Consider the following 26057-nt stretch of genomic DNA (forward strand, 5'->3'; position numbering starts at 1 on the left):
TTACGGGATTTTGATAGATCGTGTATGATTTTTATACCAACAGAAGTTGAGCGTTTAAGTGACCCAGTTTTACTGTTTTTAATAACAAGGTCCATGTCCCTACGTAGAAAAACGTGTCGTTTTATTTTTCGTAGGTGTATTGAAATTCATAAACCAAACTCTCGGTCTTGCTATCTCGCCGCTTAAAATGAACGAATGGCCGCTTCATTTTTCAGTAGGCATCCTTATATCATTTTAGGGGAAAGTCACGTTTTTCTTTTCTCTCCGTAAGAAGAGGGGAAACTAACCCGGTTTCAGAGATCGTGGAATTTTATTTAAATTCATCACGGAAAGAGAATTTTAAAAGAATCGCTCGCTATGATTACGTAAAGGCCGCTGACTAAATATTCAGTACCTGTGCTAAGTTAATTTTACTTGAACCGCCGTTAGCGGTAAGTAGAATATTCATGCTATGTTCACTGGCATTTTTTGCCATAGAAATATGCGATATAAATATAGTTTCACGAAGCAGATCGCGAATTCATAGGCTAATTACCGCGCATGGCCATAAAAACGCGACGGCCATTTTTACCTGGCCGTGTAAAACCGTGTTAACGTGTAAGTTAAGTTCAATAATTTAAGAAAACGCATATAACAATTCTATTTTTTTTTTATTTTTTTTATAAACAGTTTGCTGAGCATATACCACTTTGCGTTTATCGTGGTAATAATAAACATTTTATCTTTTCCCGTAAACTCTGGAAACGTAACATTTTGGGAATCGGTCATGTAATTTACTCAATTGTGTTAATCAGATTAAAACTTTGTACATTATACATATATGAAACTTTGTTCTGGTGTATTTTGAATCTGTTTCTAGTAGCTTCGGAAAGTCTATATGCATTTAATATGCAATGAAGCACGTAATATGTGTGTGTGTGTAAACCGAGTTAGAAAATACATGTAAATTCGTGCAGCGAATATGTGATATATGATAAATTCTGGTATCAAATTATTCTAATACGTTTTATTCTATTGCGAATAGTCGATACAATGAAGAGGGAGCTTATCGCGGTAGTATATTAGTAATCTGTCGTTGAACGTCGTTATCGACATTATGTCGTGTTACTTTACGATACAATGGTGGTGTGCGAACAATTCTGTTGAATACCACTCTGGCAATAACGTACTAATAATATGTGTTATTAACATCAAACATCAACTTCGATGAGAACATATTACGTTCGTGTCATATATTGATATATATTGGTTTTTGTGAAGAGCGTATGTATCTTCTTTTAAGCCAATGTGTTCATTACAGGATCCGTTACGAGAGTGCAAAATAATAAATTTATTTATTAAATGGTATTTGATAAAGAGAATTGTAATTTATCGAATCTATACGTAGAATTTACTGAATCTCGATAATGAAAGATAAGAATGATGAGTTCTGGTGTTTGACTGTTACATACGAGCATTGAAATTTTAGGTCTATTCTTTACAGCTGAACTGGCTGCGCCAGTTCAGAGCCCATCCTTCTCCTTCCAATAGGGACAGAAAAAGATAAACTCTGAATCAGTGCAGCCAGTTCAGCTGCAAAGAACAGAGCCAATAATGTAAAGATTAAACACAAGTGTTTTCATTAACTTGCTATCTCATTTTGCACGGAAGAGTTATATCAGAAAGATTTATATCAGAAAGATGGAATATTAAAAGTATACCAGTATGTACAATACAATATAACGTTACTGGTATCAAAGCTCGTCGTCATATTTCAACATGTATACGTACCCTTGATGAAATCCACCGCCATCTCGAGACCGTACGTATCCTTGTCGCAGTCATCGAGTATGTGCGCCCCGATTTTGACTCCCGGTATGATCTCTTGTTTGTTGAGGGTATCCAACGTGTAGAGCATAGCCTCCAATGCTTGTATGCCTCCTTGAGGCATCACGGGCCCGCATGTAATAGTGTCCTCTCTCTCGTGAATCATCATCAGGCCACCTAACACGACATCACCTTCGACCACCGCTTCTTTCTTCACAGGCCAAACAATCGGAGGAGTCCTCCTCGATCGAAATTGACCATGTCCATGCCTGATCGGATGTCTGGATTGATCGTGACGTAGGTCTACATCGTCGCCGCGGAAAGGTACATTCGGTACGCGATCGTGATGGCGCAGCCTCACCACGGTATCCGTTATCGTGTCCACGTATCCGTTCAAGTAGTTCAAGTCGCGTATCCGCGAGACATTCTCGATCTTCGCGACGTCGATCTTTCTGGTCCATTGTTTGGTAGATCTCGAGCGTCGATCGTCGGCCGAGCAAATGCAGCTCAATAGCGCCAGGAGCAGAAACTTCATGACGTCATAATCGAGAAGTTATGTCGCTTGTTGCTAGTCTCTCGCGGATTTTCGGCCTCAACTTGTTCGTGCGATTTCGATATTTCCCTCGTCCGCCTCGGGCTTTGAATTCACGATGATTTACGTCGCTACTCTTCCTTACCAATATCAACGGGCAAGCCCCGAACGAAAGAACGGATGTCTTGCGCACAATCGATGAGAATATATGTCAGTGTGGATTTTGGATAGATTCGATTGATCCCGGTTTTCATATTTCGTATGTACAACGTATATGTCAAAGGTGAGCGAAAACATTATGATTAGCAGGTTGAATGTTGCGCCCTGTTTTTCTGACGACACTTTAAGATATTAGTTGAGATATAAGATAAAAGATATTAATGTTGAAAAATAAATACGTAATTTATCGTAATTTATACAATACATAATGATTTGAAACGCGTCTCGTAAATATCTTTTGGATATTAAAAAAAAATTCATTTAAATTTTTATTATTTCAACAATGATGATGTTAGTTTATATCTATTTAATTATATTCAATTAGAGATGCTGATAACAAGGGGAGAGACATATTTCCAAAGAAAATATCAATGATTACATTAAAATTAACACAATTATAAATGAGTGAAATTTACGAGTCTTTCAATGATTGAGATACATTTCGCGAGCTACACACGAAAGGTATAATAATATACAGTGTGTCGTGAGGGAAGATATATACTGTGTGTGTGTGTGTGACATATGCCACTAGTAAATGTAACAGCACGTCTTGGTAGTGCAGATGCAGCATACGTGTCGCTGTAAAACTGCGCGTGATCTTCTGTTTGCATTTATTACATAGGGCCTGCCTTTCTCGGCGTTGCATCCCTTCTATGTTTCATGCAGTTTGACGCGTGACCTTTACGCTGTCGTATTTTTTCAACATTTTTTTTACGTGGCCAATGAAATGTGTAGCGCATTAACGCGCTTAAACGTCAAAACGTTTATCGATTCGAGCCGCATCATTTACGCACAAGAGTCGAAAAGGATTTATCGCTCACCTGGATCTCGCCATTGTTTCCATTATGACTTATCGTCCCTCTTTCTCTCTCTCTCTCTCTCTCTCTCTCTCTCTCTCGTCCGCGTTTTGACGCCCGAAAGATAATATTTATCACCTATTACCCAACACCACTTTTCTCACTTTTTTTCCGTGTTCAATCCAACATTAATCCGGATCTTTTATGGACGATTATAATCAATGCACATTTTATCGAACAAATGTTTTGCGTATCGTTACGATAAGTGATCTATTAACATTGCAACGAAAAAAAAAAAAAAACTTTGAACTCGTCGCGCTAACGATTCTCTCCCTCCTCCCTTATATATTTCAAGTACATATTGTACAATAAGAGACGGACGGACAACAGATGTTACAGACAGTATTCATATATGTATGCAACAAAGTGTTATTCGTATCCAGACGATCGTTACTCAACGCCGTCAGATACGCGACGGCCGTTATCGAATATTTTGATGATATGTCTCTCGAGCTTCGAACCCACAGGTATCGTGCAAGCCGCAAGTTTAAATTGCTTGGTCACGAAGCGCCACGTTGCATGGTCGAGAAATTCTAGATAGGCGGACATGCGGTCGCACGTCGATAACGACTACCACGGCTTTGTAATTAAAAACTTGGACGCGGTTACGTTCGCCAGAAATCGCATTGTTCCTGTCGAACTTTTCAGTTCTTGACGAATGATCGCTATAGAATCGAGATCGGCTGTAATTCGTTATTGCGGGATATGTGCATACCTGTTGCGCGGTTCAAGCTCCGGACGGAAGTTTCGATATCCTCGCCGCATCGCGTCGGAATTATGCTCTTGTGCAATTTCTTTCTGCACGCTGACGTGCCTTCTGATTCATTGAAAACCCTTCGTATATTCACGCGCGATCGTTCGATATAAACACGACCAAGTGTCATTCCTAGACGACCTGTTGCTCACCATTTCTACAATATATAGCCCAGTACTATGTATGTGTATAATGAAGAGAATAGAAAAGGATGGGGCGACGGCTGTCAAAAACAGGAAGTGTAGCTTGTATGAGAAACACGAAAATGAAAAACAGTCTTTTTTGGATTAAATTTATGAATTTTCTTTCTTGCAAATTTTATAATAGCTGCACAATTTGAATATCCAAAATATATGTTTTGGCAAATTGAGTTTAACAACATCTTAATAGATGGTAAAACTTGAAAATTTATATTTCAAATTTTCAAATTTATATTTAAATTAATTTTAATATTCTTATTAGATAGACATTGGTTAAGCAAAAGGGGAGCGATAGTTTATTATCAAACTTTCATATATATTGTTTTAATTGTTTTAACATTAATTTTCATCATTTTTATATTATTGTAGTAGTATAATAGCAATATTATTATAATGTATAATTGTTATTCAAAATATTTTGGTTGTGCGTTTCATGAATAATGTAATCGATTATTTTGTTTATTTTTGTAAAAAAAAATTGATATACTATCGATATATATATATGCATTCTTTCAATTAAAAGTTTGACATTTGCGTTCTCTTTTTGTGTATTATGAAATGATCGTAATAAATATTATAATTGCGAATTTACGAGTTACGCAATTGCATTAGTTGCTCTTTTTGTGCCCTTTTAATCCTATTTTGTAATATCTTGCGAGTGATTTTATTTATAATCCGAGAAAAATTCTCTCAATAATATCCAGCGCCGCTTTTAGCTGTGCGAACACGATATAAACTAATAAATAACGATAACGATATTGTAGTATACTGGAAAGTCGATTTCGTTGACGGCAATACGAGCACCTCGGCCGTTTATTAATGGTGCGTCCGTTTTTCGTTGGATGCTAAATTTACACTGTTTGCGAAACATCGGTTCGTCGAATCAATTGATTTTCATTCTTAGTTTGCTGTGCAATTACAAACAAATCAGTATTATGTGATCAGTTATCGTTGACGACAACGCGAATATTGAATGATTTCATCAATTAATGTCTGGTAAAGCACTTAATGAATAAAGGGCTCAACTAAAAAAGGATGAAATCGATATGGAATGATTTTATTTCTATAGTTTTCGCGAGATCTTATACTTTTAAATAAGTTTCACTATTTCTGTTTTATAGTCAATATATAATATATAAAAGCTTTTATACATAAAGAGAGAGAAAGAGAGAGAGAGAGAGAGAGAGAGAGCTATATTTGTAGTATAATTAATGTAACTTAATTTAACTTGTTCACATCTAATTATTAAATACAATATATGACTTCTCTCTCTCTCTCTCTCTCTCTCTCTCTCTCTCTCTCTCTAATATTGTGCAATATGTCATTTGTGATATGCATATTTCTCATATATATATAATATATAGATAATGTTACATAATTAAATTTTCTCGAACTACCTATATGAAACATAATTTATTTAATTTACTATTTTGAGATGCATTTTGACTAAAATTATTATTTTTCTTGAATTGATCGTTATTTACAATTGCATCGGTAAACTTGCTGATTGGCTTGGTTTAAATAGATAAAACGTTTAATAGATGATAATTTATGATAATTTTCGAAGTATCAACTATCCTATACCTAATTAAGCAGTAGAGTTAACGATAATTGCAAAATCATCCATTTATGGACCGAAATGGGCGAAAATGCTGCAAGCATCTTCATCGAACTCGCATTAAATGTGTCACAAAGCAATCGCGCGATATAATTCAGGGCTATATGTAAGGTATAATAGACTATCTACATCGTACTCAAACTATAATCATAAATTGCTCAAACCTCAATAGGATTCCGGATTGTATTTCCTAAAGCTATTGGAGAGAGTAAGACAAAAAGTTTACTTATTGTTGATTTTTGCTGTCGCTGCTGCTGACTTTATGAAGCCTTTATGAAATTTTTAATGATATTTTTATGCAAAAAAGAGTTAGATTGTATTATAGTCAAGGTGATTAGGAAAGTAATTTATTTAAAATTATATATATGGCGACGATAATATCGAAAACTTGTTCTGAATTATTCAAGAACTTACATGTCGAAATAAAATTGCTGCAGTCGTTATAATGTAATCTTTTTGTCGTAGACGCGACGTATACTCGTGCAGTATGTGTTACAGCATGTTACAATAGAGTAACTTAAACTCATAAAGTATAGCGCTAATGGAAAAGAAATGTTTGCACAACACGTATATGACAGAATCCTCATTACTTGTAAAATAATATTTCTTATTTATAATTGAATTTCCAAATGTAGCATATTGTTCGCGCATACGATGTTTTATCGTATCGAACTTAAACAAGCTGGATTGAAAAAGTTACGTAGTATAAACTTGATTTCATCTTTTATCGCTTGATCGAGCGAAAATCTCGGGCTCGAAAACCGATTAAGCTGATCAATTTCATCTCGACATCATTTATTCTTGCTTGGAAAAAAAGGAAAACTTATTTTTTGTCTCGGTACACAAAAAGAACCGTTTAATGTTCTTGCGAATTTTTTTTGTAATATCAGAAAAGTCGCTAAAAGAGAAAGTCTGCATTTACGCTAGTTAAATTAAATAATCATTCAAACAAATGATTATTACCCATACGGTATAAAGAAGCAATTTCATTGTTTTTTTTTCTCTTAATTGTTTTATACTAATCATTTCTTTATTAATGATTTTCCGAATCAACTTGGATAAATAATTGCCCGAATAATACAGGACATTTTAACAGGCGATCGATATAGGCGAGCGATATACCTGATCCCGCAGTGATAAATCATCGATGTCACAAACGTATGATGAATGTGCAATCGAATTGCAAGCCCGAGAGCTTTTGGTATTATTCGAAAGGATCTTTTGCCTTCAAATGTAGCTTTTTTCCTAATTATCGTTCACCTATTTAATTACTTAATGTCTTCGTCTTCGCCGAAGTTTTATTTTATGGCGGTAACAATTAATCCCGTGCACATTTTACCGTCCACATTACTTGACTTTTACGCAAAGTCTTTACGAATTTTAAAATACTTTGCAAAAAGCTGCCGTTTTTTATGTCACTTGAATGCCATGCGGATCACCATCGACGTGTCGGAATCGCGAACGGCAGGAAATGAGAAATCTCATCGACGAGCAAAGATGGCAATTATCTATATAATCACTGTTGTGCCAATTGGAGCGAATTTTATGTCATATCTTCCAACGAAAATTGGCGCTTTATCGCGAAAATTGTTTAAGGAAACATTTCGAAAAGGAGCACGCGCGCGCGTTCCTGTGCTGTAGCAGCCACTGACTGGCTGGTGCGACTGCATCAACGCTACCCTCCTCGAACGTATCAACCCTCCTACTATCCTCTTCTCCTACCCTTCGTTCCCTCTCCTTTCACCATTTTCTCGTAGGTTCTTTCTCTTCCCTATGTCTTGACGACTCCTCTTTTTTGTCGCCTCAAATAATGATCTGCGCTAATCTTTTTCAAACGATTATCATAGTGGCCTCAGTGTCATCGTGCAATATTTTGATCTGAATAGAATTGTGTCGAGAATATTATTATTATTTGATTAAAATCTAAATAGCGTTTAGTATTTATAAAAGAAAGGTATGTTTTTTATTCAGTTTAAAGAGATTTTTAGTACTATTCGAAAGTTTGAAAATAATATGCAAAAATCTGTTTTAAGATTAGAAGAATATTTTTTTATATATAAATATATTCGAAAAGAATATTCTTCTGTATTTTCTATATTTTAATTAAATCGTAACGATGAGAAATGATATAATACATATTTACAAATATATTTGAATATATATTTGCGTTAATATTATATGTGAGTGATATAAATACAATTAAGCTTTATTAATTATCTTTATACGAGCTATTGATTATTCTTTCCCCTTCTCTTTCTTTCTCGTTTAGTAATAATAAATTATATCTGTTTTAAAGTATCTTCTTCGAAGTTTCGTATTTCGTGAGATATCATAAGTATCAACCTTATCCAGTTAAAACAGCGCGTTAATTAACGTACACGATGATGTATAATGTATGCGGTGCTAGCTTCTATCAACGCTTACTATAATCGTTATCTGCTTTAAAAAAAAATATATTTTTTTCACGTTGTTTATTGTCCATTTTCTTATAATATTAGTTATTCGACTTTTATCATGATTTATCCATTACGTGAACAATTTCGACACACTAGCGCGACAGAAATTGTGTCGTTATGTGATCTGCATTGCAATACGTTTCAAACGTTTTATCATTTTATCAGTACGATTTCACGTATGATTTTCCAATGTTTACCAATGATTTACCCATGATTGATACAAAAAAATAAAATCTTTATTGCAAAGAATATAATGTGTAAGTTAACAATCATAATAATTCGGAAATTGAATGCACAATTCTATTTAAAATAGAATAGGATGCGCAGCAAAATATCTCAATCGTATGCCGTGGTTAATTTTATTATTTTAACGAATCTGGAACTTCATTTATTAGAAAAAAAAAAAAAACGTCAATTGAATAATAATCGTGGCCATATCGATTCATCGCAATAAGCTTTGTCTTGCCATACCTTAGTATTATTTAGTTTTTTTTTTTTTTTTTTTTTTTTTTTGCGAAATCGAAACTCTCTCCATTACATTGTACGAGATACGGTTACATAAAGTTCGAGTTGTGCAACGAGATACGATCGATGTCATGATCAGGGATAGTAATTGGAGAGGAGACAAGATAAGTGAGAATCTCAATCGAAGAGAAGAGTTATTCAGCTATTTCGTTAGAACGTATCAATCGCTGAGAGATCGACAAATTAATTTAGTTCGCCCACAGAAAAGATTTCCGGATCTAATGCTATTACTCTTCAATCTATCATAAAATAGGATCGATATAGCGACAATCATATTTATTATTGAAAAAGGAATATTTTATATCTTAAATGGAAAATTCTTAAATCTAGAATAAAATGCTCTTGGTGCTATCCCGTTAATTTTCTCACAAAGATGAAGATGGAAATTTTTAGCGATCTAACATCAAGTTATTCTAAATGCAAGACAAATAAATAGTAAGACAATCTTATTTAATTCGAGAGAGAAGAAAAGGAATTATTGATTTAATTTTAAAATTGTTTTATTTTTATACCGCATAAGGTTGTGATACGATTAAATATGTCAAGAATATTTTTTCGTCTCGTTATCAGAAATCCTGTCTGAGAGTGTGCGATTTTATCGTATCCACTTAAAGTATCAATTCGTACGTACATCTCAGAATTCGTCGCGATCAATGCGATAGATACTCCGTTACGGATACTCCGATCTATAATCGCGTTTCTACGGTCTTTAAATCCGCAACGTGCTTTAATTTTCGGTGACCGACGCTAAAACCATGACCAATAGCGACCGCGTTAGCCCGATCTGGCGCTGCACCAATTCTGCGATTAATTTATCGAGAAATTGGGAGCAATTGTACAACATCTGTTTCGCGCCGAGTTATGCCCCGAAATTTGGTACGGAAGTTGCTCCCGCTACGCGTAATAGTTGACGGATCTATTGCACTGTACAATCATTCAAAAATACGTATATACATAAAACAGTGTGCAGACCCGTGCGATATAATTGATGCATGAGTTTGCATATGGTTCTTGCGATTAAGTTTATCCCTAAAGGTGGATACTATCAAAATCGTGTATGTAAAAAATTGAACGAAAAGGCTTCGGCCTTTACATATAACGTGGAAGCTTGGAAAGTAATAAAAATAAAAGACGTAACTAAAATCTAGCAATAAATCATACGATATGTACATTGTAACTCGATAATGTGCAGCTTGCCGCGCGCAAAGCGTAAACGAAAAGGGATGATAGCGCAAACAAAAATTGACGCATGCGTTACCATGATATTTTTATGAAAGAAGATTGAACAACTTTTTTGATGCGTCGTTTGATCCGCTTGATGACGGCGGAGCCAGCTATGAATAAAGAGTAACGGAAATAAAACGATGCGCTATACGTTCGTTAAATCTATAAAGTTGCGAATGTGCACTGAGCGGCATTGCAAAACGGAGGCTAACGATAGCGATCACGTGCTTAATACATCATGGCCGCGGAAAATGGATTAGGCGTGTTTTTGTGCAGTTACTTATGAGATTACCTAGCCGGAGCGCTAACCGAGGTGGCTTCGGAAATTCGTGCCGGAAGTCTTATATCTTGGTGATCAATTCTCTCGAGGCGAACCGAGATAAGTTCGTTAAATGCCGGGTCGCAACCGTGCAATCGGCTGTGATTTGTTAAGAATATCTTTGCCTCTCGGATTAGCTTTCACCGAGTCACGATTCTCCAACGTTAACATAACGAGCATGAGAAATGACTCTTCCCATTTCGAGAATTATTCTCTTTTTCTATTATTATTATTCATTTTGAATACAATCTTGATTCTAAATAGCGCTGTATTAAACATACAGGTTTTCTGCAATTGTCCTTTTGAATTTTCTTGTTGCGAAAACGTAGAATAACGGGCATTGACTAACTCTTATGCAACACATGCCTTATATTTTATCGAAAATATATTAAAATTTTTCTCTAAATTAAAAAGAAAGATATATCGCTTTGGTATTTCGATAATTAAACAGTCCTCGTATCCTTCTATATATTTTTTAGAGACAATGAAATTTATATTACTAATTTAATTTTGTCGAGTGAATTCTATTTTTTTATTGCGATGCACATTGCAATCGCGTACATACACAGCGTACATCCGTTACTTTTAGTTCTTCTCGTGCAAACTCATCTGCTACACACATTCTTCATTTTGATATATGTTCTTTGCTGTTTCTTCTTTCTAGTTCACACAGGATTCTTTGCATTGCATTTAGCAATGAGATTAAAATTATGAGAAAAGCGCTTGTAACAAGCACTTTGTCTGTGATTGAGACTAAACCTAGCAAAAAAGCTCCATTACGTATATCGCACTAATTTACGAAAGCTCCAGTTTAAATCTCGTTAGACGCTAGTTGGTTAATGAATCCTTGCGGTTTTTATTTGCGAAGCTACGCGCCATAATATGATCCTGTCCTATAACGAATTTATAAGAGAGAAAAGTTTATCGATTTAATTCTTTATACTAACAATTCCTTTAATGTCAATTTTAAATTTTTTACGCGAACGTATGCATTTTCTCGCTGCTTAATTTCATTAAAATTTTTTCAAGATACAATTAAATTTACAAATCATTGTTGCAAGGATAACTTGTTTTACAAATTGACTCCCCGAGTACGTTCTCGCAATACGTATGGAAAATATCAACAGATGTGATATTTGCAGTGATATTGTACGTGTGATTCGTTTAAATGATTTTACGTAATATTAAGATAGAGTTTCTCGGATATTTGCTGAAAGTGATGACGCAAGTGATATGAAAGTTTCGAAAAATAGCGAAAAATAGATATAAGGGTATATTACACAATGTTGGCGTTTTCACACAAAGGAAGCAAGAGCGCGTTTGATGTTCCAATATATCGGCCACGAGCGCGCGTTTAAATATTCTACCGCAGCGTAGCTTTCCCGTAACATTGATCAACAACTCGAGACTTGTAGGAGAAAAAGAGGAACGCGTTTATTAGCATTTCTAGAAAAGTCTGACAATATCCGAAATTTACATCAAACAGCTGCGATTCTCTCTCTCTCTCTCTCTCTCTCTCTCTCTCTCTTTTTCTTGATCTACCGCCTTTTATAAAAATTTGATCGAAGTTTTTAAATTTTTGTAGTTTTTAAAGATTCTCAGTATTAAAGATTCATCAAATTTATACTATATTACATTTTTTCGTCTTTTACGAACTTTTTCGCAATATCGTAAAAGATATATTAATCGTTTCTCGATTGGTATACGGCATTGTTATCAGCATTCTCGTTTAATACTTATAGAAATAAATTTTTCAACAGAGGCAGATATATAATCTCGCAGATTCTTTGTCACGAGTGAAGTTCTCTATTATAAATTTTTGTTGCGAGACAAAAATACCATTCGTCGCTGGTGATATTCCAGTGCGATTAAACTTTCATAAAATCGTTATTATAGCGCTTATTTCCGTGCGGTACAGCGGTATTGCTTCGATTTTGCCATTATCTCCTACTGCGGCGGTGCCTCGGTTGAACCGTACGTTGAAAAATGTTGTTTTTAAATCGCTCGTCGGGAAGCAAGTCGTGACAAATTGCGGTGTTCGCTACTAGGAGTAACGTTATCTCGAGAGCTCGCGTGCAGTCCGAACGCAAAAACCGCCGTGTTCTAATGACAACGGGGTACGACGTCGTTCGCCGTGCGCCCATCAGATACGAATCCTAGTAGTCTCACACGAATGCACAATTCGGCAGGAAGCTTGAATAGCAACGGTGCGTTTCTGCCAGTGGTTGAATTAAAAAGATACTTTTTTTATATATATATATATATATATATTAAATTAGATATACGAGAAGAGAGTAATTTATTTTTGTAACTTTTGAACATTTATTTCACATAGTTTAATAGTCTTCTCGCGATAATTACTAATTGTAAGATACGAGTAAGTAACATACGAAAGTTGTCATTTCCATGCGATTGCTACGATTTTATCATTATCTTTTATTGGTTGGAGTACTTCGGTTGAATACGCGCTGAAAAATAGTGTTTTTAAATTGTTCGTCTTTTTAAGTCGTTAATAACTTTCCAAGTCTTTAATAGTCATTTTACTAAGATATTTTATAAGTAAATGAAAATGAAAATTGTTGAGATATTTCTCCATTTTTTGCATATTCATATTTATTAATGTTAATTTATAATTATTTAATGTTAAAGCAATATTATAGCAAAGTATTGTATTGTATATATACGATATAAAGTTAAAGAAAATTTTTCATGTATTTCATTAACGATACTTCGAATTTCAAGTATCGTTTAAAGCGGCTAATATCTCTCATGTGACAATCGCACTGTATTAGCAATTTCGCGATGCGCTCTATATACGCAGAGTTCGATTATATCGCGAATGCAATAATAATTACAGACCGCACTGCTCATGACATTCTCAACGGCAAATTCGGCATACAATATTAATTAACGGGTTATAAAAATCTATTGGTTTGAAAATTATCCGTTCAAATATGTAGAATCAATCCGTTTATCTTCAACAGCTATTTTCGTCTATATGATATATATTTGCTTACTATATCATATATAAATGTGTGAAATTTTATTTATATATTAAATTTCACACATTTATGATATAGTAAGCGAATTGTATAAACAATTGTGTGCGTATATATATACATATTTATATGTTATAAAATTTATGTTAAGAGTGTTATTACGGATTACACGAAGTATTATTCTTTATCTTTTGTTGTTACAATATTGCTTTAAATATTTATCTTTGACGTATATGTAGGGATGTTTATGAAGAATGCTCATATAAAATTATTCTATAAATGTTAAATAATTTTACAGCATTATTATGTATGTGAAGAAATGAAAAAAATGGATATGACAATTTTGTCGAATATATCAGTGACGGAAATTAAAAATTTTCTTTAATGAAAAAAACATTAATATCCCTAAATGATCAGCTGATATACTTATTGGAATATTTCAAGAGCTCGGTAAGATTTATTTAAATCCTTTTCGTGTATCGTGTATATTATTTTTTGGCGAGTTTTCATGGTCTCGTTTCGAACAAACGTTATGTTCGCGTCTGTATAAGCCGCTTAAGTCCCTCTTTCGCGAAAGTATCGATAAAACCGATTACTACTACCGTGAATATCAACGAGTTGGGGGTGTCAGCTGGTAGAACACAAGCTCGCAGCGATACAGCAGTACTTCGCGTTCATCGGCAATTATTAACCTGGGTCAAGATTAAATATGAGAGCTGAATAGAAAATTCGTATTCTGCGCGGCGAAGATAGTCCGTATTGGTTCCGGTTGAATAATACAACGACTTTAATTTCTCGGCCGTTATCACGAGCTCGTGGTCACTTTTCTTACAGCGTAACTTTTGTCGAGTTCGGCGCGGAGAAATTTTTACTCCACGATGCAGCGACTGCTTATTTTGAATTTCAAATGATTCTACATATTGCCTCAAAAGCAAGCGAATGTGTTAATTCAAAGTGATATTTTTGCGAAAACTCGACGCGTTGTAAAATTTTCAGAATTTCAATATCTTTCAGAAGAAGAAGAAGAAGAAATGTGTCATACACACATTCTTATCTCACGATCAAAATATTATCATACATCATTCGTTAGATGAAATTATGATTTATTCAATTTTAATATTAAAATAATAAATGCGCATATATAATTTTCATAGCGAGATTCCGTTAGATTCTATATTTCATAAGAAATATTCTGTTGAAAGTTAAAAGGCACATCGGATGAAAAGTAAAAAGGCGCTCTATGTTATAGTACAAATCATCAACGTCTATTGCTGCGGTATTTTTTACAGTTATATTGTTAGCAATAAAACGCGCAGAAACGCCAACATAAGATAAATCTTTTAAAATTTATCATACGCTGGCGTTTCCGCGCGTTTCTGTCAAATCGTCGGTATGACACGAAAAGCTCGATGGATCCTTCTCGACTGAAAGCTTACCGACAGCGGATCATACCTTTTCAAGAACGTAGAACGTTGGCCTGCTGATGTTTACTATCGCTTTATTTATTCTTGATAAATATTAAACCTCTCTACCTACCTACCTACCTATCTTTAAATATAAAAGTAGCCTTAGCTAATGTTGCTCTTGCTATTTACAATCTTTGTTGACGCCTCAAATAAAGATATATTTGCCGTTTGAATAAATTTAGAATTATGATTTTTTGCTTTTGCAATATTATATTTTTTATTTTTTATTTTTTTTTTAATGCGCAGGAGGAAATTAAAACGGTAAAACAAACGGAGTTATCTATCGCGAATATGCATTATTCATAGATGTTAATAAAGATCGAAACCAGTTTTAAAGGCAATTCCTCTCTATTCTCCATCAAATAAACGCGTTCAAAAGAAGTAATAGTGTTACTTTTAATGTATATGCATATATGCTTTTCATCTCAAGCATATAAATCTAACAGTTTCGCTGCATCAAGGCGATAGCGAAATAAGTCAATACAAGTTCGCTCTACCAGAAATTACGCCGCGGTGATTTTGCTAGCGTAATTTCCTGGCTGGAAATTTCTCCCAAGATATTATAGGAACGCATCGTCATAACGCTTTCATCAAATGGCTGCGGTATATCGAGAATTCTCTTCGAAGAATACTCAATATTCATATAAGGTTTTGCTCGATTTTAGCAAACAAAAAAAAATTTAATCTTAAGGGTTTTTATATAAAATTCAAGTTAGTTTTTATATAAAATGTGAAAAAGAGCAATTAAACATAAGAATTAAGTGCTAGTAAAAATTAAAGAAAACAATAATAAAAAATAAGTTAAAACGAGAATAGATAATATTGCGGAAAGATTTTGTCAGAAAGATCATTGCCGTATTTTTCGAATCAATTTATAGCAAGGGATAGAAACAGAGAGAAAAATTGCACGATTTATAAATTTTTCATGCCTTGAGCTTTGCGATGTCATTATGTCTGATAAAAGAAGACGTGTGATAAAATTTTGTTATACGGAACACGCATACGTGCAACGATAAAATTACGAGCAATATGCATAAATAAGTATGTAATCAGGCACCGCGACGCTTACATACCCTTAATGAAATCCACCGCCATCTCAAGACCGTACGTATCCTTGTCGCAGTCGTCGAGTATGTGCGCCCCGATCTTGACGCCCGGCACAATCTCCCGATCGTTGAGCTTATCTAACGTATATAGCATAGCCTCTAGTGCCTGTATGCCACCCTGAGGCATTATGGGTCCGCATGTAATCGTGTCCTCCCTTTCATGCACCATCATCAGTCCACCGAGAACGAGATCACCTTCTACCACCGCGCTGTGCTTTACGGGCCACTGCTCGGAGAGCGCGTCGTCGCTCGATGAATCATTGACATTCTCCGTCGTGATGTCCTCCAAGACATTTCGAGGGGAATTGATGCTCCTTTGAGGAAACGGTTCGATTGTAGAGATGATCGAGCCGTTTCCATGCATTCCGTATATCTCTCGTAAATTAATTGGTTCAATTAACGACACGTCGAAGAGGCTCCTATTCGTTGCGTTGAATACTTGCAGATTCATTTCTGGTGGCGAGGAAATTTCTTTCAGAATAACGGAGTTGTCTATTTTAGCGATTGCCGATCGATCAAGCGTCTTGATTAGAAACGCCGACGCGTCTATCGAACTGACGTTGAATGTTTTCGGAATATCTACTAGCATTGTCTCTAATGAATCAGATCCGTTGGAATCCGTTCCCGCCGAAGCATTTGTATGTCGTAACTCGTAATCGACAGTCATCGACGGAGTCGATTGCCATTCTCTCGGGACTTGTCGATATCCCGAAGACGGTAGTGTTTTCACAGTTGTGAGAAAATTCGCGTTAGTTGATATCCGATCCATATTACTTGCTTGAGTGACCGAAACGGATGGATCGGTTGTAAATTTAATTAGAAAGTTCGATGTTGTTGGTCTTATCGTATCGAACGTCTTCCACGTTTCGCTATCGACCTCAGTTGATGTCGGATTCCCCAGAGAATTTCGAACTTCGTGACGTTTGTACCGTCGATACTTTGAATTATGGATACCGCTACTTCGTGAATAAAATCCAGATTCTTCATGCATGTCAGGATGATTTCCATCCCGATTCCTAATTCTGATGTTTTCTAATCCCGACTCATCCGTAGGTTCGCCCGATGACTGCGCATATCCATTAATCATCCGCATCTCGGTCGGATTATCGCCGACATTCGTCGCATCGAGAGAGATAGATTCGTTCTCGGTTAAAGTTCTTCGAAGTTCTCCATCACGTTTCGATCTTTCATCAATTATCTTAGTGATGCGCGGCGGCTGTGCAGCGATATCGATCGCATCAAATTTTCGCAAATATCTCACACGACTATGAGCTTTCTGGTCGAGGGGTTTACTGAATTTTGCGAGCCTCGATGAACCGGAGACATTCCATAGGCCGAATCGAAACGCGTGACTAACTTGGACTTGGTAATCGGTCGTCCGTGGATGCTCGCAGTCCGAGTTGGACCTAACGTATCGTGCATGCATCGGATTCCTCTTCCGCATCATTGAAATACGCGCTAATGTCGGATATTCTAACTTTGCCCCGTTGATTCCCGTGGCGAATAAATTACTTGATAACAGATCGCGTTCGGTTTCAAGATCGTTGCGCGTCGCATAATTTGCATCAGCGATAATTTCTCTCTCTCTCGTCCTTTTTCGTATCTGCAACTTGTTAAGATCTGTCGCTTTTTTATTTATTCTTGCACCTATATTTTTTATAAAAGATCGATATTTACGTCGCGAGCCAGGTGTCTCCCGTGCCATCTTCTTTTCTTTTTGTAAAGAAAAATCTTTTATAAAACTGACGCTTCTTTCCCCAGCGAAATGACTATCGAGTGAATTCGGTAAGTGAAACGAATCGACAATATCGCCGACGTTCCCTTTTCCGTCTTCGCGCGCATCTGTATTGACTTTAAGCCCTATCTTTGAATATTGGTGGCGTTTGTAAGTTTTGCTTACTGGAAATTCATCTGTTTTATAGGATTTCGAATATTCGTTCTTCGGGGAATGATAGGGATTTACCCTGTTTTCTTTGTTACCAACTTCTCTGTTTGCGTTTGAGATTTTCGAATCGAAGATTAACGTAGTCCAGGCGACTGTCACGGAACGCTTGTACGGCGAATTGTCCGTGAGTGTATTGTCTGTAACAGTACCCACATTCCCAAGATTCTGATTTTCTTTTAATCTCGAATAGTTTGGGAAAGTTGTCTCCAATATCCGAGATCCGTCGTTAGCTTCAACATTCACGTACATCAATTTATCCGTGCCGTTTTTCGTCAAACTTTGCCGAGAATTTTCGTCGTTTCTATTATATTCACGTTTCTCGTCGGTGCGCCTTAACTCGGCGTTTTCAATAGTTTTTAACTTTAAGATATCGGAATTTTTAAATTCCCCTATAGAACTGCCGTTGCGCGAGTACTTTGTGAATTCGTCAGGGAAGAATGCGCTCTCCCCGTTTTCTCCGCTAAACATTCGCTTCCCTTTGTGCTTTTTCCTATGCCATTCCCTTTTCTTGTCAAACGTCCGAGTGTCGCGTCTTATCTTCGCTGCATTTTTACGATCGTTCGAGAATGCGTAGATCGTTTTTACTTTACCTCTTTTCTCCCTTAAAGTATTTTTCGATTTATGGGACGGTAGATGCGGATTGGATACAAAATTATATTTTTTTGTATTTCTCGATTTTCCCATAACGATGATGTTTAATAACCACGTGTTTTTTGTTGCTACATTTTTTCTAGTCAGCCAAGAATTTTTATCAGAATCAGTGTCTTTCGAATACCTTGGCGTAGCTATTGCGTTTGCTACCGTATCGTCCTTTTCATAGTCACTGAGTCGTAAATCGCGATTTTCCATGTTCTTGAATTCCAGAAAAACTGCTTTTGTATTCATCGACAAATGGTCATTCGATTTGAAATTCTTTTTTGCATGTCGTAATATAGAATCGTAAATTGCTTTTCTATCGAAAGTAGAGGATACTGATCCTTGGTGAACTTTATAGAAAGTGTATTCATTATTGATCTGTAGATTATCGAAGAGCCATTCGCCAGTTAAGCCGCTATTCAAAATCAGAAAGATCGTCCATGTGGCCAGAATGGCCATCCAACCAAAGTTTCGCCGCATCACCTTTTCGTTGCATTAATCATTGCCAAATTCTGGAAAAAAATCCAAAATGTTATGTGTTAATTACAATTATATTTACTACAAAATTTAGTTTATAAAATTTGTTGATTTTTTTACATATTATATTTTACGTATGCATTCAATTTGGAACTTAAGTCGAAAGTAAACGCGCGTTTTCTTAAAAAGCGTACGTGTAATTTGGGATTTTCATAAATTGTGAACCATGATGTATATTATTTGCCCCCCCTTTCCATAACTTACTCAAATATAATATTAATATATATAATATATATGATATATATATATATATATATATATATATAATATTTTTTAAGACATAATTATTAAAACAAAAGAAAGAGAGAGAGAGAGAGAGAGACAATGTATCCGAAATTAATTTTTTAATAGAGCTAAAGAGCGTGATATTGGCCATTAATTTAATGTTTATTAACCAGTTTAGTAACGATCAGTGCGCACGCGATACACGCACGATATCCATCACGTTCAAACAGTGCGATAAAATATACAACTTTGTCGCTTGTCACACTGTTGTGGTATTTGTAATTTGATTTGAACGCAGTGTTCAGACGGATCCACAACTATGCTTTACTATTGCTTGCGGACGGTGCGGTTCTCTAATTTTGGTGCATTCCATTGCCCGGCTCAGTTAAAGGGGATCTATGTGTGGCCTTGCCTCACCTCATTTATCGAGCGACGCTAACGAATCAGTCGCAATTACCTCTTGCTAAATTACTTTGAGTCTCATTTTAATCGAGACGGAAATCTCCTCGGATTCCGCCTTACTTTTGAGCTACGGGTTTGCCCTTTGCAATTAAGGAACCCGATTAATATTCGAGCTTACACCGCTGCATATCACTGACCAGTGCATATTTATTAAATGTACGATATTTATGCAATTAAACGTTTAAGTGTGCAAACTATACTCATGTTTACGTCTTGTATTTTTTTTTTAAATATATCACATTCTTAATTGTTGATATATCAGTAATTATAACAAAGATGTAAAAATAAGGCTCTCAACGAATAAAATCAAGAATATCGAAGCGCGAACAGCGGACGTTTTGGCTTTTTTTTTTGTATACAATACTTGCGCTCTCAATTCCGCGCGTGGCTCTCATTATTCTTGAGTAATTATAACATTTTAAAATTATATATTAAAAAGCATGTTATATATCGATATATTATATGTGAGTAAGCTTTGAGGGGAGGGACAAATAGTGTACTTGGTTCTCAATTTATCAGAAACCCAAATTACACAAGACACACGTTTATTTCTGACTTGTTAGGTTCGAAATTTAAGCTTATTGTTAGCGATTTATAATACATACGTATGAATTATAAGTGATTTAAATATACCATACATACTGATGTATTATATGCATTACAATCTACGAAACAATATTTTCTAACACATTTTCTTAATAAATTTATCATTATTAATAACTTTTTTATTATCGTTAGATCAGGATTAAATTTTTAGAAATATTTTTATCCATATCATTATGCGTGTCATAGTATATTCCTCAACAAAATGAAAGCACTTTGAATTGGCGGAAAAAATGAAATTTGATGTGTGTAACTTTGCGAAAAATGATTATAGAGCAATATGTTTTTGAAAACATTTTAAAGCTGATGATCTCAGTTTTTAAAAGCTGTCAAGCTCTTTACTTGATGATTCTTCTTTAGATAATATCATTTTCAAATTAATCGCGGCAAAAGTTGATAGAAGAACTTTAAGATTATATATGCAGAAAGAGAAATTTTTCAAAATTTTGCTTTAAACAATTTAAAAGCTTTAAGTCGTTCTCTTTTTCAAAAATTAAGCTGCGATTTTTTTTTTTCATCAAACTATCGCGAATTGAAATTATTAGTGCACTTTCAGCTCTTTTCAGTAGAAATCTTTAATATATCGCCGACATTAATATTATCCAGGTATATCACGTGGAAGTAGCACACGGTCGGGCTTACGTTTCATGAGTATGGGTGAGTAAATGATTATACACATTTCGCGGGCATATACAAACGAGCACACACACAACAAAGAGGGTTTGAAGTTATTAAACACTACGAAAGAATCAAAATGTGGAGTCTCCTTATCTTTACCGTGACGTACGCGCGCGCACATACAAGATGTAACTTTCATCGTGCCATCTCTACGTGATATACGTCGAGTAATGCTAATTTCTAGCAGCATATGAGAGATTTCTAGAGAAGAGAGCCGGAAATGTATTACTCACTTCGACTTGCGATAATTTGTTAAGAGAAAATTACGATTTAATTTCAAAAAAAGCATTTCAAAGAGAAGACCCCAAGTTTTAAACTATTTGAAACAAAGTTAAATAAAAATTTTTTTTTTTGCATACATAATCTTAAAGTTAAAGTTTTCTTGTCAATTTTTCGTTGATTTAGAAGTGATGTTATTTGGAGAAGAATTATCGTCGAAAAAAGAGCTTGACAGAGTGTGAAAATGAAAATTGAGTCTTCCAGTTTTAAAATGCTTTCAGAAACATCATTCCATGATAATTTTTCGCAGTTACATACGTACATTTGAATTCCATCATTTTTTGGATCAATTTCTAATGCTTTAATTTGGTTGGGGAGCATATTTTATCGAAAACAATTTTTTTATAAAAAAAATTAATCATTTTTGATATTTATTAGATTTATAAAACATTATAATATGCGCGCGCGCGCGTGTGCGCGTACGTATGATGTGTGTATTAAGAAACATATTTTTAAGATATTTTTATATGAGATTGATTTTGTTATATAAAGAATTCAAAAATATATAATTACTAAAATTAATACATATGTTGGTGTCTTTTATAACGAAATAATTATGCTATTTGTTTGTGACCTCTTTTTAATATAAATTTTATTGTTAATTATTAAAGTTTAGAATTATGATAATAGAAAAACGTCAATATTTCTTGTTAATGTCAATACCTTTTAATACAATAGGTTAATGCGACTTGTATTGGGATGGACCAAGCAGATCAAGAAGGAGTTATGTATTGAGTGAGTAATTCTTACCTCTCTGGCATCGATCGATAATTCTTAACGATTAGGGTATCGTAAAGTTGTAGAATTTTTTTAGTGATATTTATTTTATTTGTTTGATATGATATTTTTACCGATTTATATGTCTTGTGCGAGTGTATTTTTACTTATTGTATTAAAACTCGATGACAGAAAATATCTTTAAAAAGTCATATTATTACTTTTCTAGCTTGAAGAATATTATAAGTAAACGCGATATGAAATGATACGCTTTTGCAAGAGCTTGCAGTTAAACGTGTCACATAAACTGCAGCTACGATCGACTTTATGTTGCACGTTCCCGTATCGCTGAAAGAGCAATCCCATTTGTTCGTACCAAATGGCACAATAAGAAAAGCAGTATATTAGAAATGCTTTATATTATTTTTTTCTATCATTTTTCCTCTCTTTCTCTCTCTCTCTCTCTCTCTCTCTCTCTCTCTCTCTTTCTCCGTTTTCCTCTCTTTTTGTTTTTAATCTTTTTGAATTGTTAAATATTTTGCAAAGGAAATTATAAATTGTCGATTGCTGTATGTAAAGAAGTAAATAAATTTTAAATATACATAATTCTAAAATGTATTTATAATATTGTGAAAGTTGAAAAATATTTTCTTCCTTCTCTCTCTTTCTTTTTATATATATATATGTATATATTAATATATCGATATTACTGATAATCTTCTTAGCGATGTTAATAATATCGTAAGATAAGAAAAATATCAGATACTATCAGAAATTTGTTGCGGATGAAAAGTCAGAGAGAAAATTTTTCAAGCGGTTCTTTTGCCGAAACGAATAGTAAGTAAGTTTCTTAGCGTATCGAGAAAAATACATGTCTTTCTTTTTCTTTTGTCGAGGAGCGCTCCTACAAAGTTTAATCGAAACTCTGTGTTGCCTTTGAAAGGCTTTTCTCGTTAACGGCATGTCCCGGCTGATAATTGTAGCCGGTAATGCGGTAATATCTGGCCTGGTTTCGACTATGTTTTCATCAAACGATACTATGAGAGGATTCTATTGATAAAAGTAAAATATATGGTTTTGCGATAGAGAACCGAATCGTTTCGACCAAATAATGAAAAATATTGATTTATCGTTAAATGTCGCGTCTATCTTCTGTGTGTCAAAAATTGATAGTCTTTCCATTTTGAAATATATAAAATTTAATATCTTATATAAATGTTATAGGATGATATAATATATACACACACACACACACACACACATATAAAATGTACAACTTTTTTTTTCTTTTTTTATTAATTTCTACAGATTAAAATATTTATGAGTTTAAAAAAAATATATATGCTTATTGTTAACAAAAAATTCTTATATTTTTGTTCTAATGCATAATTTGAAATAGAGAGATAATTGAAATAAAGAAAAAACATTACTGTATAGTTCCATCTTTTTGGAAGCTATATATTAGTTTAAACACATACACACACACACACATATATATTATTTTTTATATTATATGAATTACTGTATTAAATACTTATTTATTTATTTCCCTTGTATTGTCATTTTGCAATTTACCGTTATCCGATATTTCTCATTAGGATGAAAGAACTTCAATAAATTGAATACGAAGACAAATGTGCGCGTGCTTTTATCTACATTGGTCTCAGGGAATGCATCCATCGCCTCTGGTAATCCGACTTTATACGTTCGCTGAGGCAGATGGTCGATATACCTGTTCAACCTTAATGCCTTACCGCTCCAATCTGGCTGATCTACATCAATTCCAAAATTATCCAAGTTTCCCTGTGATTGCAACGATCCATAGTAATAAAGACAGAGCGCGAGCCGTTACCAAGACAACCGGGAATTGCCGATTCTTGCAATTTCTGCGTTAATTACGGTTGCTCGAGTTTGCGATTGTGAATAAACGGCTGCCCTTGACTATCACTCTTACTGGCTCTTTTCACCGCGATTTGATTTCACTTGCAATTTTCAATGCGAAAACCGTCTGTCTTTTGTGACTTTATAAAACTACTGTACGAGAGATTGTGTATCCCTCGTATCGTAGTTTCTTGTCATTAAAAATTACGAATATTATTTTACACTGTCTGGCGTCGTCCGAAAAATATCGGCAATCTAGTTGAGGAACACGTGGATCAATCTGTATGGAAATATGCGCCGCAATCCGTTTTCGTAATTTTGCCATGGATTTTCGAATGATTCGTTACGATTCGCTTCTTTTTATACTTGCGGCGATGCAGAAAAGAACGACAAGGAATGCGTCCCTGCGGGACGACCGGATTTGCAACTTTGTATGTTCGAGTTCGCATCGTAACATTGAAGCTGTTATGAGAGAAATGAAGACACGGAATTAAGGACACTAGAAATAATGAAAAGTATATCGAAGGATACATTTATAATTGTTTTAAAGATTTCTAAATCTAATTTTTAAATGTCTTTTCGGCTCAAAATTGCATTATATCTATTACATTACTTTTAGTTCCATTTTTTATTTTTTAGTAATTTTTAGTATCTTTTAGTAGTTTTAATATTGTTTTCCTTGGATTATTGAAGGCTTCTTTGTGCTAGATTTGCGAAATATCAATACGGCGGCAATAATGCGACTGTTTTTAATCACCGATGCGTCACTTGCTTATCTGTATAGTGCTGTCTATCTGTTGTTACATTTTGACTTTACACTCGCTTTTCTTTCGTTGTTGATTAAAATCGGCGCAATACTCTTTTCTATTTGAAGACGAGCGCTACGTGACTTTATGAAATGTTAATCACAGTGGCGCCTTTTATAATGTTCCCTTTCTATTTTTATCTTTTAGTCAAATATAATAAGATCATTTAATTGAAGAAGAAATTATTTAATTAAGAAGATTTATAAGCAATACAATCATATTTAAAATAATTATATTACTAACTATACATATATAACTGTATTAATAATATAATAATTAATAACTATATTAATATGATAAACATGTAACATTATAATTATATGTAATAAGGAAAATTGCCAATAATTGTTTATTTAATAATTTAACATCTGATATTAAAAAATAGCATGGTTTTAATTATAATCGATTTTTTTACTTTCGATTAAACTATTTTTTATTTATTTTACATTATATAGATATATAATTTGTATTTTCTTTGATTAAATATTATTTATTTATATATATAAAATATCACTATATTTTCTGTTATAGTTTGTATTTTTCAATGATTACCGTGGATTAATATCTCCTCTACTTCGTTATTATTTTTACATTTTTTATTTTTGTTATTCTATCTGGTAAATAATTTTATTATAGCTCGAATACAGCAACAATGTGATTTATAAAAGCTTTTTAAAGTTTTAATACGCTACATTTTTGTATTGGGTGTTTTGGACATACTTTTCGCATTACGTTAACGCGAAAACTAAATAACAGAACGACTATTATGATTGTTGGAATTTTTACAGCAAGATGTGTTTACTTGCAAATGAGAAAATGTGGGGGAGGGGGGGGGGGAGGTTTGTTGAAATAATTTTTCTCAGTTCTGTGAATGTTTATCTCGAATGAAATTGCTATATGTGGAAGAAAAAATATACTTATTCTTTTTAGATACGTATAATCAATGTGGAACTAAAGTTTGATGCAAGGTCGAAACGTGTCCAGTATCTTGATATCAATTATGATTAGATAAAGCGCGGCTAAAAACATAGACCTATAAAAATATGAGAAACAGAGTAAATGTCTGATTAATGTTTACTTTTGTTATTTATAAAAGAAATAATTCTAACGATTAATGAATTTCGCGCTCCTCTTTCTTTGTATTGTATAATATATTTTTGGCGCAATCTTTAAATGATCAATTTACAGATTTTATTTTATTTTCGAG

General features: G+C 34.2%; 1 protein-coding gene and 1 long non-coding RNA gene across 5 annotated transcripts in view; one reads left to right on the plus strand and one right to left on the minus strand.

Moving 5' to 3' along the window:
* Positions 1–26057, minus strand: part of Glurb (metabotropic glutamate receptor B) — a 107766-nt gene that overhangs the window by 44467 nt on the left and 37242 nt on the right. For 2 of the 4 annotated variants that reach the window (XM_070312056.1, XM_070312055.1), the window contains exon 3: positions 16049–19174. In XM_070312056.1, coding sequence (XP_070168157.1) covers positions 16049–19142 — 3094 coding nt within the window. In that variant the 5' untranslated portion in view covers positions 19143–19174. Of the gene's footprint in view, positions 1–1770; positions 2671–7108; positions 7540–16048; positions 19175–26057 lie in introns of those variants that run through there. The other 2 variants (XM_070312057.1, XM_070312058.1) reach the window with 2 other exon arrangements.
* On the plus strand, positions 21095–22636 carry LOC138942100 (uncharacterized). The gene is made up of 3 exons (XR_011448264.1): positions 21095–21146; positions 22125–22181; positions 22393–22636. It is a non-coding gene; the product is annotated as an uncharacterized lncRNA (long non-coding RNA).

Source organism: Polyergus mexicanus, unplaced genomic scaffold, assembly GCF_030449975.1.
Source record: "Polyergus mexicanus isolate NDT 795.1 unplaced genomic scaffold, iyPolMexi1.0 SCAF_21, whole genome shotgun sequence".
Taxonomy (NCBI): domain Eukaryota; kingdom Metazoa; phylum Arthropoda; class Insecta; order Hymenoptera; family Formicidae; genus Polyergus; species Polyergus mexicanus.